This window comes from Schistosoma haematobium, chromosome 1, assembly GCF_000699445.3.
Source record: "Schistosoma haematobium chromosome 1, whole genome shotgun sequence".
NCBI classification, from domain to species: Eukaryota; Metazoa; Platyhelminthes; class Trematoda; order Strigeidida; family Schistosomatidae; genus Schistosoma; species Schistosoma haematobium.
The window spans coordinates 48,723,854-48,742,432 of record NC_067196.1 but is presented as its reverse complement, the minus strand read 5'-3'; the positions used below and the strand labels follow the sequence as shown (position 1 = coordinate 48,742,432).

Genomic DNA, 18,579 nt, shown 5'->3' with positions numbered 1-18,579 from the left:
ACAATTTCCCGTGAAAAGAAAAGAGTTATTATGAAGGTAGAAATTACTAGGTGTTGCGTTCTGTCCGGATTATTATGGTCTGTACAGAAGCTTGGATGAATCATATGAGTGTTGATTTGTACTAGACATTACAAGCTCTGTGTATTTTAAGATAGTCAACTTGTTTTCTAATAGTGGAGTATTTTGAGCACTAACTACATGCTCAGAAAGATAAAATCACCCTTTTTTGCTTTTTTAATTGGCTCTGAGCTCAAAAAGAAAACGTCGTATTTTTTAAATATAGCAATACAAATACGTATTTTGTTGACCTTCGCGACCCCGCTGTTCATGAGCTCCTTGGTGCGTGAAGCATTGGCGAATCCTGGGAGTGGATGTCTGGATAAAGAATATAACTATAGGTACAAGTTACTGCTATTTTATTTTCAAGACATATAAACTCTTTGCTGGAGGCCAAAACAAATGATCTTTTGAGAAGCGCAGGCAAAATACTTGTAGTTTATTTGTTACCGTCGTTTACTAAATAACGTATTAGGCTCAGGAAGCCCAGGGCATTGGTGAATGCTCGTATATCCAGCGAAATCAAAATCCAGAATGTTACAGGTACTTATATAAACTATAATTTCGCACAAGTCCTATGACAGAAAAGAGTGACTTTCTGGAGAGAGATTCTGAACATAACTGTGAAGTTGAAAACGGAATAAGTTCTCTTGTTGACGAACCCAAACTTAACCACGAGGTTTGTTTTAAGTTGTGTGTTAGTTTATCTTTTTATGGTGTAAAGAAATACTAGCTTGAGTTGTGAATAACAAAGTATTATTTTCGGAGAGAACATAATTTACAGATGAATCATTGACATTAAGGGCAGCAGGTCTTGGATTCTGGAGTAAAGTTCATCTATTTAGTTAAACACCATTTCGGCGATATAGCTGATGCTATTTCGCAATGAAAAACCCTACTTTAATTCTCAACTTTAAATTCTAAGTCGAGGTCTTAATCCTAAATCATCTCTTTTGATACTAGTAAATAGGTAAGTCTTCTGAAAGTCACTTCAGCGTCGCTCAAATGTCCATAAATCATAGTCTCACCTTACTTCCAAGTGTTGATTCTTTCCCTTCATCTTAAAGTTCGCTTTTCTTTTGTTATCGGTCCTCTAATGTTATTTTTTTGCATACTCAGCTAATGCAAACAACCTAAGCTTGCAAAATATTTGTCTTAGCTTTTTAAAACTACGCTCTTTGCTAAATATCTGAACTTTAAATAGGACAAGTTTCACTGGCAGGAATGTAGGATCCCGTTACATTTATATGTTGTCCGTTTAAAACCCATACATTACAACCCGATCATGGATATCCACCTGACCTCGCCTAGCTATCGTGAAGATCCTACACATTTCGCTCTATCGGTATCTAAAAGCGCTGTAGCGAATTCTCCTGATCTTACTGCTGTAGGTATAACACTAAGGATGAAAGTAGAATGACAGACGGAATTCCAGTTATAGTCATCTTAATTCCATTCCATTAGACGACACAGTAGGGACTCGCAAGGAAAAAGATATCGTTATCCTTAACTGTTCTTCTACTGAACTGAAAACGTTTCTGGCTTATCTATAAAGCTGGGCATTTGGACGTAGTGACTGTCTAGTAGTTTTAGTTCCTATTTAGATAGGTAACACTGTTCGGACAATCGTTAACCTAAGGCAGACACCAACTTTAAGAACGGAGAGAGATGTCATGTGACTTGATGGCTTTTAGTGACCCAAAACTTGACAAATGATCGTTATCGAAATATACATTCCAGCTATCCCCGTGTATGATTATCGACTTAAATCGCGTTAGTGAATAACGGGATGAGAATGGATTTTAAATGCGTATATTTCACACAATCGTTGATCCAGATAGACGGAGTGGAGGCAGCAAAGAGGAGAAAGTGAAACAAAACAAAATGACGTACAGTGCAGAAGGCGAGTCAGTCTTTTCGTTTCTATCAAGCATGACTCAATATTTATATTCAGCCAAAATTAGTTACAGACACAATGATTAGGGCAAGTGATTAACGCATATACGTCCATATAAAAATGTCGGTGTTAATAATTGGATAAGTGATGGGGTAAAAATGTGGCTTGAGAAGATTGAATAGATTGGTCTGTCCAGAGGCTAGAATAACCTATGTGGGCTTAACATAGTACCAGCCTCTACAGTTTTTTTACACTGACTCAACGCTTCAGTGGCTCACTCATGTATTATCCATAACTAACACTATTTACTAACTCTGAAACAGTGGATAAAATAGGAATGGTAACTCTTAATGTAGATACTCATCCGTGAATTAAGAATAATAACTCAACACAAGTACATTTCATTTAATCACCATAAGGTCATCAAATTCAGTGGTTTAAGTGTCATCAAGCAGATCAGAGTAGAAATAAGTGGCTAATTACTTCGATTATGTCCTTAAACGTTAAAATGAATTGTGCATAAACGAAACCTGTATCAAAAGTTCTTATTTAACATATATCCCATACTATTCTTATTTTTGTTATGACATAAAGGTTTTAAAGTTGACCTCTTACCAAGAGTTCACCTGTTTACTTAACCTTATCTTTTCTCCTACTTCTCATCCCAACTCAGTTTAGTAGTTGGTAAAATAGAAATTAAGTTCACATTCCTGTATCAAAATAAGATTTTTCGATAGATCAAGTCGTTAAATATGGTGTTATACAGCCAATTGATGAGATACTTTGGTTCCCTGTAACTCTTTTTTCTCTTGCTGTCTACGCTTCAGCTTTATTCAGGCAAGGATGAAATAAACGACCGAAATGTTCTTCCAGAACCTACTGAAGGTCTAGGTCTGAAAGCTCAAAATCGGTATTTGAAAGCGAAAGTCCGCGTACTATTAGAAGAAAATCAAAAGCTCAATTCACAGATGACTCATCAAGTTCGTTTAATCGTTATTTTTAAGCTACTTATATTTTTACAGGTATCATTAGCCTAAAATAGCTAGAAGAGTGTTTAATGTAGACTTCAGTGATTTGTATATTTGTATAATATTTCTAGATCTTTTAAGCGACTAGAAAGTAACTCAGTTTGGTACGACAAGGCGAATGTAAGTTCTTTTTATAGTAGTAAGTAAGGTACATTAGGAAACGACCGAAACCTATGTGGCAACGCGCCAGTGATGTTATTTAAAGTTTTATGTACCGTGCATACTATCTACCCTCGAGAATAAACGCAGGATTAAGGTGTTATTTCATACCTAAATATTTGGGATTTCCTGGATTATATGTAAGAGGATTTTCTCAGTACCTACCAGTTTATCTTATTTTTAGTGCAGTTACGGTGTTTAATTTTCTATCATCTGGATTTATGGTATAAAATCGTAGCTTTTTGCAGTGCATCTGTCTAGAGAGTCGTTTCGAAATATTATGCTTCCCTTGAAAGCTACCGAATTTAAAATATGTCTTACCAACATTTTTATATAGATGGACTATGGCCAACAGTGGAACCTAAGACGCGTTTCGTCCCTTAATGGCTCGTCGGCTGGGTAGGCTTATATCCCAGAGTTGATTTTCACTTCAAGATTCGAGCCTAGTACCGTTTGCTTAAAACTTAATCGCGTTGTCCACTTGGCTACTGAGTCCTAGTAACCACTAACTTTTACAGCAACTATGAGTCTTAATTCAAGTTGATATAGTTTTGGGTTATTCCTTTATTGATAACGCGATGGCGTTTAAAGCGGAATGTACTGGGTTCGAGTCTCGGAAAAAGCACTGACTCTGGGATCCAGAGGACGTGTCTCCTATAGGACGAAATGCTTGTCCTGGATTGAACTACAACTACAGTCCATCTATATAAACTTGTCCGATAATAATTTTATTGAAGCAGTTCGCACAGGATGCATGCATGCTTACTAAAGCTCGTCAGATTTCAGTTAAAATGTCAGTAGCAGGATAATCCAAATCCTACCATCAAACGTCAATCTTTAAACAAAATGTGGAAGTACTGGTTCGGGTATTATCATCAACAGATGGTCTCCAATATCTCAGTATCCCTTAGTTATTCATATAATCTACACCTTTATCATTGATTTGTTTTAGTAACTTACAGTATTTAGTGTTTATTTTTTACTTTTTTTTCTGGTTAGATGTAATGGGACAGAGAATAGGCCGTTGTCAGCTGTAATTTTGAATTTTAGGATATTTTGTAAATTGTTCAGAAGGAAGTATCTTTACATGATATTATCGACTGGGAAATGACAACTGCCCTCTCACCTCTGATCAGCTACTCATATGCACCGTGGAATATTATTTATATGTGCATCGGTTCAAGTTGTCACATTAGATAAGCACAGCGAGACAAATTCCAGGATAGAGGTCGTAAAAGTATCATTAGTAGTAGAAAAGATGAAGTACAGTAAGGAGTAAAAGAGTATGACATTATGGGACGCAGCGTCTGAAGAAGACTAAAAGTGAATGCTCCATTACGAATAATTCTGAGTCATTTCATCCAACGTCTCCAAACACCGGTTACGATAGTTGCGCCGACCCTAACCAAGTAGTCTGCATCTACCTAGATCGCTCATTCCAACTATAATACCTGTAACAGCACTCTAATTCATCGCAATCAGCTTTCTTTTTCACTTCCTAACATTACTTACTATTCATACGATCAACCATTCTCCAATGGCTTCATCGATCGTTCGAAAATGATCATACTCGATAAAGTAGTTGGATGCGTTGACCACCTCACTTATTTTAAAAGCATCACCGGCTCTGATGAGTTGGTGGTTGACGAATTCTGATTATCCTAAACAGATCTTGGTAATTGCTGTACAATATATCTATTTGCAAGCACTGTTGCCTCTAATGTAAGCTCAAATATCAAAACATGAGGGATAGATGTAGCTGTTGTCAACCTATGGTTTACTTCGTTTTCGGTGATTGTAGGTCTTAGGTGATACGTCTAATATTGGTTCCAGTGCGGCACATGCATCCGTTCTTTGTCTTCCCTTGGATTTTGATTTCCAACATTATTTCATACTTTGTACTCCACAAGCTCAATCTTTCTTTTCAAACTGTATGATCTTTTCTTATTGTTGATCATACTGTTTTTTGAATTCTTTCTATTACTTTCAAATTCCTCTCGCTGTTCTGATTTGTCGTGGTAACTTGTATTGGTGTACATCTTTGCCCAGTTATACATTCTTTATAATTAACTGAATAATTTTATATCCCGTTAGAAATAGCACTGCTAGCAAACGTGTAAAATAAGCAATACGGTTACCAACTATCTACGTTACCAATCTGTTTGGTACCTTAGTGATCACTGTTAATATTAGTTCGTTCATTACCATGCATCATAGCATTTTCTCGGATTATTTTACTTTTTGTGTATATTCAGTGTCATTTCCTATACCTCACTGTCTTCAAAAAATCATTATTTGGTATGACTAGAGTGTATTTAGCAAATATTTCGGGTGATTATGGTATAGAGATGACCTAAAAAACCGCAACGTGTTTCCAACCAGTTCTTAGTCTATCAGAAAACCGCTTTTGTAAGTGCGTAGTTTATGAAAACGAAGACAATGATACTACAAAATGTAAGCAGATTGTACATATTTATTGAATTTGTAGAAGTCTTCTACAGGTTAATCTACCTGGTAATAAAAAAACATAAAGTCGTCCTTGTGGATTTCGATTATCCGTCTCTTCAATCCCTTATAGGGACTGAAATAGATTCTTAAGAGTCCCCCCACATTTTTCTTGGTCAGGGTTGTATATTTATGGTGAGGATCGAGATGTTTTCAGTACGGGCTTCTATCAACCATAAAACAGAACTGATTTTTAGGCATTTGGATATGAATAAATTTCTCACAAAAATCTAATAATTGCTATCTGATTGGTTTGTCCATAAAATATAATGTCAGTAAATTAATATTTGTTTTAAGGATAAAGTGTTGAGAGCTTAGGTATAGTGTCGAGTTGTTTGTTACTTTCAGTCTACTAAGAAAGAACTGAGTTTGGTAAGTTTAGCAATATTATTCTTACTCTATAATCGCAGAAACTGAATTATTATATTAAACGTTCTGAGCACAATATGAAGATATTTCTACTGTTCGTTACACGTGATATTTAAATTCGCCACAAAAGCTTAAATGTCACCTTCTTGATTCTGTTTGTCTCGTCTCTATAATTTTATGATCTTTTGTTCTACGTTAATTTTTGTTTTATTCTCGGGCAAATGTCTATCTTCATTTCAGAATGATGAAATTGTTCGAATGAAAAGTCGTATGCAAGAACTGGAAGAAGAACGTAATCGGTTACATCGAGTCACATCTGCACATTCATCTCAGTTAGAGAAAATGAAAAAAAGCTTGGGCGAAACACGCGTTCACTGTAATGAACTAGAGACAGAGAAGACTAATTACAAGAAGGTATATTATTATCCAGTTAATGTTTCATAGTTGTGCTTTGCTTCGTTTTTGTTTCCTATGATCTTATGCAGACTAATCAATTAAGATACATTTTACATCATTATGTGATATCGTTTGTATAGAGTTTTAATAAAAGGCAAATTTTAGAGTAGATATATCAAGTGACAGCTTTTTCGTTTAAACGCTTAACTTGTTACCACTGTATGAGCAGTTTAAACTTCGTCCTACTGTCAATGTAGGCATCTACAAAGTATCACTGACGCCTACACAAAATCAATTTCAAAAGCTGATACTTAGCTACTAATTTGAACTGAAACAAAATGTGCTGGTTCGCGATGATAATGCCTAAAATTTTCAGGTCAACATTTTCTCAGTTATTCATCTATTCATTGGTCCGTGTATTTTCGGAAGAAAGTACGTCTTGTTTAATTAGTGAAATAGTTCTTGTATTATTAGATATTCTGAAGCAGTGATTAAAAATTCTTTCGGAACAACATACAAACATAACGTAGGCTAGCATAACGAGATCAAGGTGCGTCTTCTGTGGTTTCAAAATCGATTCATTTTGTAAAACATTCTACCTAGCCTTGTGTGTCTTTTTGAATTTTCATGCAGATGTATTTAGCTACTCATGAGTATGTTGTGTGCATTTGTGAATTTTGATGGGGGATAACTTTTTGGGTTTATGTATTCATGGAGTTATTTGTAACCAGCGTTCTGTAGTATCCCCATTGTCTGTAATTTTCTTCTAACTTCCGCTTGAGTCTTTCTTTTTAATAGGTTTGTGTTTGTGTGACTAGTTATGAGGTTTCGGACACTAGGTAATCTAAACTAAAAATAATGATATAAACGCACAAAATTCCCTTATTTGTACTACTGTTAGTAATAATAAAAATATAATATTTAACATGAACCTAACGACAAACATGAACTATAAACAGTTTTATTAATGTTTCGAACGTATTATTTAAGTTTTATTCCCGACTACTTCAAAACTATATACCTCTTTTTGATGGAGTTTTGTTCTCTGAGCTGGATGGTTTGGTCGTGGAGCTTTCATCGTTCTTCTGAACGATATCATAAGTACAAATTTCAGGTAGAAGTTTAATTGTTATGTACTCATTCACATACCTGTTGGACTTCTATTTCATCATACTAAAACCAACTGAATTTCGTTTATCTTAAACAGGATTATGATTCACTTAAACGTAATTCTGATCAGCAAGTTCTCGAAATCAAATCTTTGACTACACGTCTTAATCGTGCAATTGAAGAATCTGACCGTTATAAAGCTGAATTAGAGAAGGTCCGTTCATCTACACGTGAGAGCGTTGGATCTATGCGTCATAATATGGATGATTTAATGGCTGAAAATAAACGGTTAGAAAAGCAAAAATCCGAGTTAATTTCAACATTTAAAAAGCAAATGAAATTGATCGATATATTGCGCAGACAAAAAGTAAGAGTATAATTATTTATTTGAATAGATAGAAACATTTGCTTCGTGAACATATTTTGTTATGTTTAAATTTCCCCTTCCTCCTATCTTTTACTGCTGAAACCACTGTCAGTTCTTTTTATCTCCTACCTAGTTTCTTATGCCTTACCAAGCATTGTGGTATGCCACAGTGTTATATCATCCTCTATTTATCAGTGCTTTAAGTTGTCATTTGTGTATTCGTGCAACCAACAAGTAGCACATCCAGCTATGGTTCGTTATCGGCTTTATGCAAATTTAAAGTGATGGGTAAATGATAAGGGTTATAATACATTTGCATCACATGGTGCACAAGCCTACGGAGTTTAATGCTCAGTTTTAACTGATGATAAACTTAATGAACTCTAGAACAATTTTTTCAAATCTAATCTAATTTACTTAAATTTTCTCTCATTTTTCCCATTATTTTGAGTTTGAAATGTAATCATAATTTACCTTTGTTATCAAAAGTAATACAATAACCTGTCCATTTTATTGAGCTAGTGGTTAGATAACCTTACCTGAATAAACTGCATATTCATGATGGTTTTTTGTACAATAAGCAAGACTTTTTTATTTTATACTCTAATAGCCTAAAAATATTTAGATGTCAGTCGTTTAGTGCATGAAATTCTTTCTGTTCAAATGAATATTTGTAGTGTGTTATTGAAGCCAATTAGATTCTTTTCCTTTCATATTTATATTGTCCATATTATTGTTGTGTGCTTCTTTTTCCAGATGCTAATCGAAGCCTCTAAGTGCTTACAAATCACAGAAGATGAATTTCTAAAGGCTCTCGATTGGTAATGTCTTTCAACACAAGCATTTTCCTCGAAATATATTAATCTTCTGAATATTCATATTATCAATGATTATTTACGTTCTATATGCTTTATTCATTTAACTTTTCACATTTGTATTGTCTTCATATTAGATAAAATATATATCTGCTAACAAAAATATGTTATTTATTGCATTCACCATGGATTTCCTTTTGTGATGTGGATTGATCTATGTTGCTTCAGTTAACAATATTCAATTATACCGTTGAATACTTTTTTGTAAACTAATTTTAATATCTTTTTAATTTGTTAACTATTCAATTAGTTTTTACGGTGATCTCGGCTTTCGTGAAAGTAATATATATATATATATATATATATATATATATATATATATATATATATATATCACTTGAGAATTACCCTGCTAGCTAATATGAGATGAATAACGGATACTAATGTCGCGTTAAAGACAACAAATTGATGATGGACTTTTCCAATCGGACTGATTTACGACAAACGTAAAATTTTTACTCCATGACTACTGACATGAATAATTCTTTTTGTAATATTTTGCAGGTACCATTGAGTAACAAGTATGCTATCTAGTGATTAAAAATAAGCAAACAATAACAGTCAATTCCAAACTTTCTGTTTTACGTGACATCTTGGGAGTTTTCGGCTATCTTTTCTAAATCTTGAAACAGTCCCTTTGATAAATTTAGGCGATAAAATGAGAAGATAAAGTTCATCGGAACTATGTAATATATGTGTGTAATACACTTCGAACAATTTGATTAGATATTTGCTGGTTTTGAGTGTATTGGACTAATATATAACATGGTTCTGATAAGTGATTTTTATTTGCATTATCTGTGTCTTGGGTCAATTCCTCGGATATCATGTTACTCGCTGTCGTGACCACATTACTTTTACTGACTCCATAGGGTTGATGTAAGCTTAATGTGAGCTAACTCATAAAAGCATAGTTATAAGCAGAAACTATTCTTATATTAAAATAAGCTTTAATACGTAACGTAGATCTGATTAACTTTAGGAAATTTAACTTAGAATGATCTTTCAGTACGTAATTTAGCTTGTGTATCCAGTATTTCACAATGTTAATGGTTATTTAACTTCATAAGGAATAACTGGTACAATAGTTGGAGGGTGATTATCGCGTCGTATGAAGCTTTTTCTCGTGCGTTACGGCAGAATTCCATTTAGTTAAGTTCAAAAGTGATTTCATGTTTTTGCCAGTATAATGAACATTCTCATGAAGTATAAAAATGAAAATCTATTAACCTTAAGGATTACCTTTTTTCTGTGCATCATGATATTTATCTTTGCAAATAAACAGTCATTTCTAAAACCAAGTACGTCAGGACATCGGTTCAAGAAAGTACGTATAAATATACGTGAATCGATAAATTTTCAGGTGAAAGCTGTGATTAGATTAGAGAAATTGAAATCAAATAAAAGAAAGCTTCCCGAGATGCAACTGTGCGTAGTTCATCCTTTTTTTATTTTTCTTGCAGAATATTACATGTCTAATCCAGATTTGTTTCCAGATCTACTATCTGACTCAGTTCTAAATGCCTTGTCACTTGAGACTTTAGTCAGGCAAGGAGCAGAAGCACGAATCTATCGCACTAAGTTGTTCCATTCAACATATACTTTTCCATGTATTATTAAAGAAAGATTTGTCAAACGGTATCGTCATAGTACATTGGATGCCACTTTGTCAATGCAGCGAATGCGAGCTGAAGTCAGACAGATGTTGCGTTGTAGAGAAGTAGGAATAGATGTCCCTCCAGTCCTTCTAGTTGATGTTCGACGACGTCGGATTTGGCTCGGTGAAGTTGGTCCAGATGCTGTCACACTTCAAGACTGGTTTAAAAACTTATCTTCTCTAGCAACTGCATCAGATTTATGTACCATGGATATCCAGGAGAAAACAGCTTCACGATTGCGAAATTTAACAACGGCATTAGGTCGACTACTTGCTCAGCTACATTCTAACCATATAATACATGGTGATTTGACTATGTCCAATATTCTGGTTCAACAGGTATTTTTTTGCAAGCTTTTATAATATTGTTCTTTTAGTTCAATTATGATTTGCCATTTACTTGAGTAACTGCATTGCTAAAAATCAAGTGTTGTATATATTTCGTATCATATGTAATTCTGTACACCGATTACATCCATGCACTGGTTAAAAAACAAAATCAGGTATTTTATGGATAGATTACTGGTGTGTTCACAGACACTTCATCACTTAGGATAACAAATTAGTAATATTTTACTTACAAATACTCATAACATAAGTTTTGTATTTCATTGACAATGGTGTTTTGTTTGTCAGAAAGTAGGTCGCAGTTCGCGACGTTTCATCTTTTGTCCTGGTAGTGATGGTGTAGATGATGCCTCTAAATGCCCTGGTATGCCCGAGCGTTGGGAGGATTCGCTCTCCTCAAAACTTTCATATGACCACGCGTATATAGCCACTCGCAGAAAAGTTCTACTGACTGCCTTCTCGTGACAGGGGCACTTTAACCAAATTGATGGGTACGGAGGACCAACTTAGAGGAGTTGGAAAACCCTGATTCTGAACCATTGGTGCACATGGGGTTAAGGACTCTGAGGGGACAATTGTGATATGAACCTATTGTTGGTCACCGGTTACTATTGGACTGCATCTCCTAACGTCGCTTCACTGCCCTGTGGATTAGATCTCTGTGTCAAAGGCTCGGGGATTGGCCCCTTAAGAAAACCATTTGTCTATGTTTGGGCACCTGGGAAGTATCCTAGCCCACATAAACATTCAACGATAACTACTTTGTTTGGTGCATATCTATTTCGAAATCCCTTTGTATAAACATTTATGTGTGATTTCATCATAATTCATGGTCAAAATTAGTGTACAATTAACATACAAATGAGTGTATTCGACTAGGATCATCGTGTTTTGTGGTTAACAAATCTTTGCTTGTAACAGTCTTAGTACTCTTACTTTGCGTCGGCGAAATTGCAGTGGTTCTTTGTTTTAAAAGTATAAGTATAAAGTGATTTCGACGTAACAATTAGCGACGACCAGTCATAACAATGTTTAAATATAAAAATAAATAATAGTTGTTGATGATTGTCACAGAATGATTTTTGATCAACTGCTCTGAAACTAAGGATACAGAAATTACGGGTGTCAAAAATCCAGCTATGTCTAATGTTCATGCTTTGAACATGTTAACGCAATTGAAACAAATTCCAGAAGTAAAATCCTATACTTACGATCGCTTTCTACCTTTAAACGAACTTGAAAAAGAAGAAACTGATGACACCGGTAAGAGGTATATCACTAGTTCAGTTTCAACATTCTGATTTACTTATGAAATTCGATTTTGATATAGTGGTAGCTAAATGCTTACCAAGTGTAACACTATCAGTAAATTATTACATCATGGAGTCGTAGGATATAAATTTAGAAAATTATTGTTATTTGATTCATTCCTTGCTCTGTATTATCACTTGATCAATGAATATGTTAAATCACACTGTTTTTAATACTAACCTCCTTAATTCAACACTTCTCCATAATTTCAGGTAGATAATTGTAACAAAGAATCCGATTTTCGAATCGTTCCTATAGATTTTGGACTTTCAAGCTCTTCTTCTGGATTAACCTCACAACGTTTAGCAGAAGATAAAGCTGTAGATCTATATGTGTTTGAACGGGCCTTAACCTGTGGCCTTGATCACAAAGCCCTGTCAAAAATTACCACTGACCACGCCGATTTAAATACTCCAGAATCGCTTCTGAATTTAATTATAAAGTCCTACCGGGATAATTATGTATCGACAATACTGGATGATCGACAGATAAAGTCTAAACATGATAATGCAAAATCACGTGGTCATTTGGAAAAACAAGATCACGAAGTCAAAGAAATTTTAAATAAATTGGAGGACGTTCGACTTCGTGGTCGAAAACGTCTGATGATCGGTTGAATCGCACTTTGTGGGTGCGTTAAGTGATAACTTTCTGCAAATTATCATACATGTACATTATTTGAATAATTGTATTTTATAATTTCTGGACCCGTTTGACGACTCTAATCCAATTTCTTTTCTTGGATACAAAGCCACTAATGAAAATAACATGATCAGTCAGGGTTTACGGAATTCGAATCGTGATGTATCCAAACGTCTGTCACACTATCAAACTGCAGCCAAATAGAACGTACCTCCTTCGAAGTAAGTGTATAAGAAATTTAGGATACGCACTAGAACCCGTAGAATATCATAATATTGTCTTAAACGCTCGCTAGCAATTAGTAAGAAAATAATGATAAATAGTTGAAGTAGGTCGTCCACAAGAAACCTTGAACCTAGGTTTCGTAATATTCTATGCTCGTTAACAAGGTATACCTGCAATCTTGTGATAACTGATGCTTTCTGAGGTATTAGAACCCGCCTCACCTAGCTTCACAGTGAGATGCTATCACCGAGCCATTTGAGCTGCTACGGCTTCAAAAACTTGAACAGCTTCGTTAAGTAATATAAACTATCGACACTGAACAGTAGTCTCAGAATAAATACCATTACAAGTACGATAACGAATTAGTGATAATAAAAATACTTGGGATCAGTAGTTCATTGGGATGTAGGGTCAGCGGCTAAGACGTCCGACATCCACCACTAAGTTCCAGGTTTGAGCTCAAATACACCTACTTCGATTTAGGAAACAGGCTAGTATCATTACCCCTCATATTTAGGGTGTAGTACATACCCAAGTACCTGGTGAATAAGCATGTTGTATTATGGGTGCTGTGTGATTAACTAACATTTGACTTCTAAAATTATTGAAAGCAAAATCAACTGCTGAACATTAATAAGTATAGTGACTACAAAACAGTGAGGTAGAGGTAAATAAGGTTGGAAGGTACAAAACAAATTTTATAGTAAACGTTATTCGTAGATATAGTTAAGATGTAACTGCTTAAAAGTAGGTGAGTATTGAGTACATACTATTAATTGTGTTGAGATATGGAAATAAATTGGATAAATGCAGCGTTACCTTAATGAATGTAACTTAAAAGATAGTATAGTTTACAAAATCCTAATAACACAAAATTACTGTCAACATGACCGAAGGAAAGGACGTTACTCTGACCTACCTGGGTTTACTCACAATTATATATATATATATATATAACTATATCGTCCATCATTCAAACCTCTAATATTCATGGTCAAGGGACTTGAAATAGTTAGGTTGTTATTATTTAATAAAAGTTTCCAAGAACAGTTTAGTTTTCTGCTTTTACCATCTCAGCTTCTTTATTGTAAACGACATCAAATGTACCATAAAGTAAACATTTAATCTGTTATACATCAACCGAATCAATCTAAAATTGTTTACCCTTCATACTAAAATATCATTTTCACCCTAGACTGATAATCACTAATGAGCGTTGAACATGGTTATTCTTTACTGAATGATAAATATTCCTAACGAATTCACTAGAAATGTCCTCTGACATTATTTAACCAGATATCAGATCCATATCTTAAGGTCAATTCGTGTGCCAGATCGAAATAATGATAATTATCTACAACTAGAGAAATTAGAACGAAAACACAGAGCACGGAAAAACAAAGCAGTAGTTACCAAAATATGCCAGTAAGGTCTACCTAAATGCGTGTGTCATGTAACACAGTGATATACTGTTTATGTTATTCGAATTAGTTAAACTTGCTAGGGGCGGTGTTAACATATTGACAGCAAGTGGGTGGTTTTACTTAGGGAATTCACTAATAAAGATGGCTAAACATTTAAGGTTCCTAAAATATCATTTGTGGAATGAGATACACTTAAAGGCGCTAGACCATTCAATTCATTTTCAGAGGAGCAGTATGCATCGATGCAGCGAACAAATAATGGGAGTGTTTTTATCGTGCGGATAAATTGTGGTAGGTTATTCCAGAGTCTAGAAAATTTACAGGTGAAGTAATTCATATAAAGAGATGATTTAGAATGAGTTCCAAAAGCTGATCACAAGCTTACTGGCTTACGCCTGTTACCCCTCGTGGAGTATTATAGTCTGCTCACTTGTTTTAAATTGTTTGTTCTGGTTGGCGTTATTTTAGCAAGATTGCTTTCTACGGGATGGGGTTTCCGACCCAATACCCAACCCGCTTTTTTACCCGGGCTTGGGACCGGCAGAAACCCTAAAAGAGTTGCAGGCCCATATGTTATTGTTAAATTGAAGAATTAAATATATCAGACTGACGTAAAATGGTACAGTATGTTGACATATTTTTCTTTGGGATTGATGGACTGTCAAGAAACTTTGTTTTTGGCGTTGAATAAAATATAATTTGCTTTTGGTAAAATTCATTGTGGATTAAGCCAGTATACTGTTTCGATCAGTTTGAATGTCAGTAAGATGTTTTTAAGGTGGGGCTTTCTGTGAACATCCGGAAATAAAACTTGCTATGTCACTAACAAACTTTATCATGTAAATTTAAAAACAATTCCCTTTATGTATATTATGCCTATGTGTACTCCTTTGTTAGACAGCACTCAGAACAGTTTATGCCACTCATCCAGTGATACTTTAATATCAGTAGCTGTAATGCAATCATGATAAATAGCGCAAGTAGTTGAGATTGATATATACAACCAGAAAAGTGGTAATTATAAATATTCTACTGGGAAACAGATATTCATTCTATTCACTAGAGACCAATCATAACTTGAAATTGGTGAGGTGTAATATAAACAGGATGAGTAGTTGTGTGTAGTGCATTAGGACAAACTTATGAATCAGGAGAACTTCTTAGAATATGTAAAGATGTAATTTGTAATTGAAATTCTGAATATTAAATAAGACAACTAATATATCGGGCATGGGATCTGAAGGAACAAGAACCATGAATCCATAATGTAGTGCATACTATCTTAATTAACTGAGGGTTTTCTGTGTAGTTTAAAAACATGTGTTTTAAATTAAGGAGACACTTTCATGAAAAAGATTAAACAGACTTATTATTTCATACACATAGTTCACTTAATCATTTTGAAAAGAGCAAGAACAAACATTCTAGCGGAATGCTTGTTCTTGCTCTTTTCAAAACTTATTATTGTTTGACTATTTCAAACCATAGCCAGAGAACAAAACTCCACCAAAATAGTTTTATCGCTTACGAATTATAGGTTGCTTCCTGTTGGAATACATGAAGTGCATTATTATGGCAATTCAATTTATACTTCTGTATAATAAACATCTATTTCAGTGTAAAGTAAACAAAAGTGTATTAGTAAAAGGTAACTTATGTCGGTAATATTATTTAACCTTCGGAATATTAACTAAACTCTAATTGAGTACCATCAAATGATAAATCATAAGATGCTCATATGTATGGGGGAATAAAGTATTCCTATCCATACATATTTCGCCCTATAATTCCTAAAATCTATTTGATAAAATGTAATATCTTGTGATTACTTTAAACAACAGTGTTACAATGTTCATTTCCCCCACGCGGGTTACTACTTAGGAAATTTTAAACACTAGTTGTCCCACTTTGTGTTTAAATGCATATTTACCACAATGATTATCATTACAATCAACACGTGATTTGTTACTAAGCTGATTCTAAAACATGTAATCATAATATTTAGTGATTAGTATGTATATTTTCCATGTAATCGTTCAGAGAAATAGACAGGAAATTTATTTCCCTTGTTGATTGACGTCTCGGGTATATTTTAATCAATCCTCCTGCTGGCATAAAAGATTCATTAGATTAAACATTGGGAATTCATATTACTAACTGGCAAGCACAACAATAGAAATATTAAACAAATGAATGTGTGTTTTTTTACGAGAGGGAGGAGATTAGATTGGAAAAACGAAAACGAACAAATAAGAAAATAGTAAAATAGAATGAGAAACCCTTTTTTTCTTAATTTTAAATCCAAACTAACTTTTAATCAGTGTGTATGGAGTAAGTTTAGTGACTGCAATAAAATAGTTTAGGGCTGAAACAAAAGGGAGAAAGAAAGACCCACACTAGATTACTATTGACATATTCAGTATAAATATTTCACCTATTGTCGTAAATGTACTATACATCCAACTGAAAAATCTAACAAGGAAATGAACGGTTAAAAGGTAAGCCATATTAACTAAGTATTACTTTTCCAAATCATTGTAAAATGATTAAGGTAAGGGATGAGCAACTGAAGGAAATTAAACATGAAAATAATATGCTTACAATTGTGGGATTAATGTAAGTAGTTAGTTAAGCTTTCAGTCAACAAAAATGTAACAGTGCTAATACAAGTAAGGTTGTACGGTTTGATTTTGATACACAGGATTAGTTTTTAAATCGGTTAACTAATCACCTTAATTAGTAGGAAATTTTTTTGAAATGAACATATTTCATTAAAGTAACATTGACATATCAAGTGTAAATGGGAAAGCTAAAGATCGATTACCTACAAGCAGTAATAGAAGTTTAACCATACCATAGAAAGTTCATTAAAGATTATATGAATGAATGTCTAGTGCTTTTCAGTTCTTAAATTAAACCATTCTTTAGAGAAAAGGTATCTATAACTTGATTAATGAAGCTTAAAATATGAAAAAAGTCATTTGAAATATTTTAATGACATTGGTAAAGTATCACAATAGTTCTTTTACTGTTTTAAATTGATCATGTGGAATTCCAAACAGAGTCCTTCAAAACTTGAAAATTCCTGTTAAATTAATAAGCATACGACTGAATTTTATTGAAATTATTTAAACTATTAGTTACGTTTGATTCGTTCTAGTATAATACCTTATGTCTGTTACTCCCAATTGAGAAGAGACCGCTGACCAGCGTTCTCCAACCCACTCTGTCCTGGGCCTTCCTTTCTAGTTCTATCCAATTGTTGTTCATACTCCTCATGTCTGTCTCCATTTCTCGGCGTAATCTGTTCTTTGGTCTTCATCTTTTCCTTTGGTCTGGGACTACTGCCGGTCCCAAGCCTGGATAAAGGAGGAAGATTGGGCATGGGGTTAGCGACCCCATCCCGTAGAAAACTAACTGGCTAGAAAACATGTGGTGCTTGAATGAACTAATGATTCCTTTGTACTTGTTAAATGCTTGATTTCGAATTCCAAATACAGTACATTTATTCGTTCTTATCTAGTACTTCATGATCCAATCGCGTTATTTCTGGGATTCTTATTTAGTACTATAATTCAAATACTCCCAATTATCACAAAACGCTAACCGGAAAAAATAATTCAAACTATTTAAACTCTGCTCTGGGAGTTAGGTCTTCATTTAGAAGAGTTATGACGCCTCATGGTGAAAGCCTAGTTCCTTCGGAAGTCATAGGGCCTATGCTCCTTTTAACAACCAGAGCAACAACTTTTACAGGTTTAGGGATGCTCGTACAATGTGGGAGATCAGAAGAGTCTTCCAAATTGCTGCCGAAACCAAGAGGTACAACCTGAAGGTACTAGGGATCAGTGAAACATTGAAAGCAGGTTGGACAACAACGACTAGCTTCTGTTATACTCTGGACATGAAGAAGAAAATGCTCCACATGCACAAGAAGTTGCACTGGTGCTATCCAGTATAATACCTACAGTACATAATGTCTTAGAAACTTTATATTTTAAAATGTTCTTCAGTTTTTCTTCATCATATTCTTCCTGGTAATAAATGTCAAGTTTCATGAAATCATATACCACCATTTTAAATATAACTATCAACTAAGTAGGATAATTCAATGTTGAATGAGATTTTTCGTTACTTCATTTTTTAAGTAATATGCACTTAACTTGAAAGGGAAAAGAAATTAATGACCTGAACAAAAAGCATGGTAAC

At 34.2% G+C, this 18,579-nt stretch overlaps 1 protein-coding gene across 2 annotated transcripts; it reads left to right on the top strand.

Moving 5' to 3' along the window:
• Positions 1-292: 292 nt before the first annotated feature.
• On the top strand, positions 293-12,696 carry TP53RK_1 (TP53 regulating kinase; the record flags this gene model as incomplete). 2 transcript variants are annotated; one of them, XM_035730708.2, is made up of 9 exons in its annotated part: positions 293-398; positions 428-491; positions 533-600; positions 631-736; positions 2,782-2,946; positions 6,256-6,429; positions 7,619-7,888; positions 10,049-10,759; positions 12,292-12,696. In XM_035730708.2, exons 4-9 carry the CDS (start codon positions 635-637, stop codon positions 12,694-12,696), a joined length of 1,827 nt encoding a protein of 608 aa, XP_035586253.2. In that variant the 5' UTR covers positions 293-398; positions 428-491; positions 533-600; positions 631-634. The 2 variants fall into 2 exon arrangements, with proteins under 2 accessions (XP_035586253.2, XP_051074318.1); XM_051208911.1 differs by lacking the exons at positions 10,049-10,759; positions 12,292-12,696 and adding an exon at positions 8,645-8,866 and having other exon boundaries at positions 293-491; positions 533-736; positions 2,782-2,934.
• Positions 12,697-18,579: the final 5,883 nt, after the last annotated feature.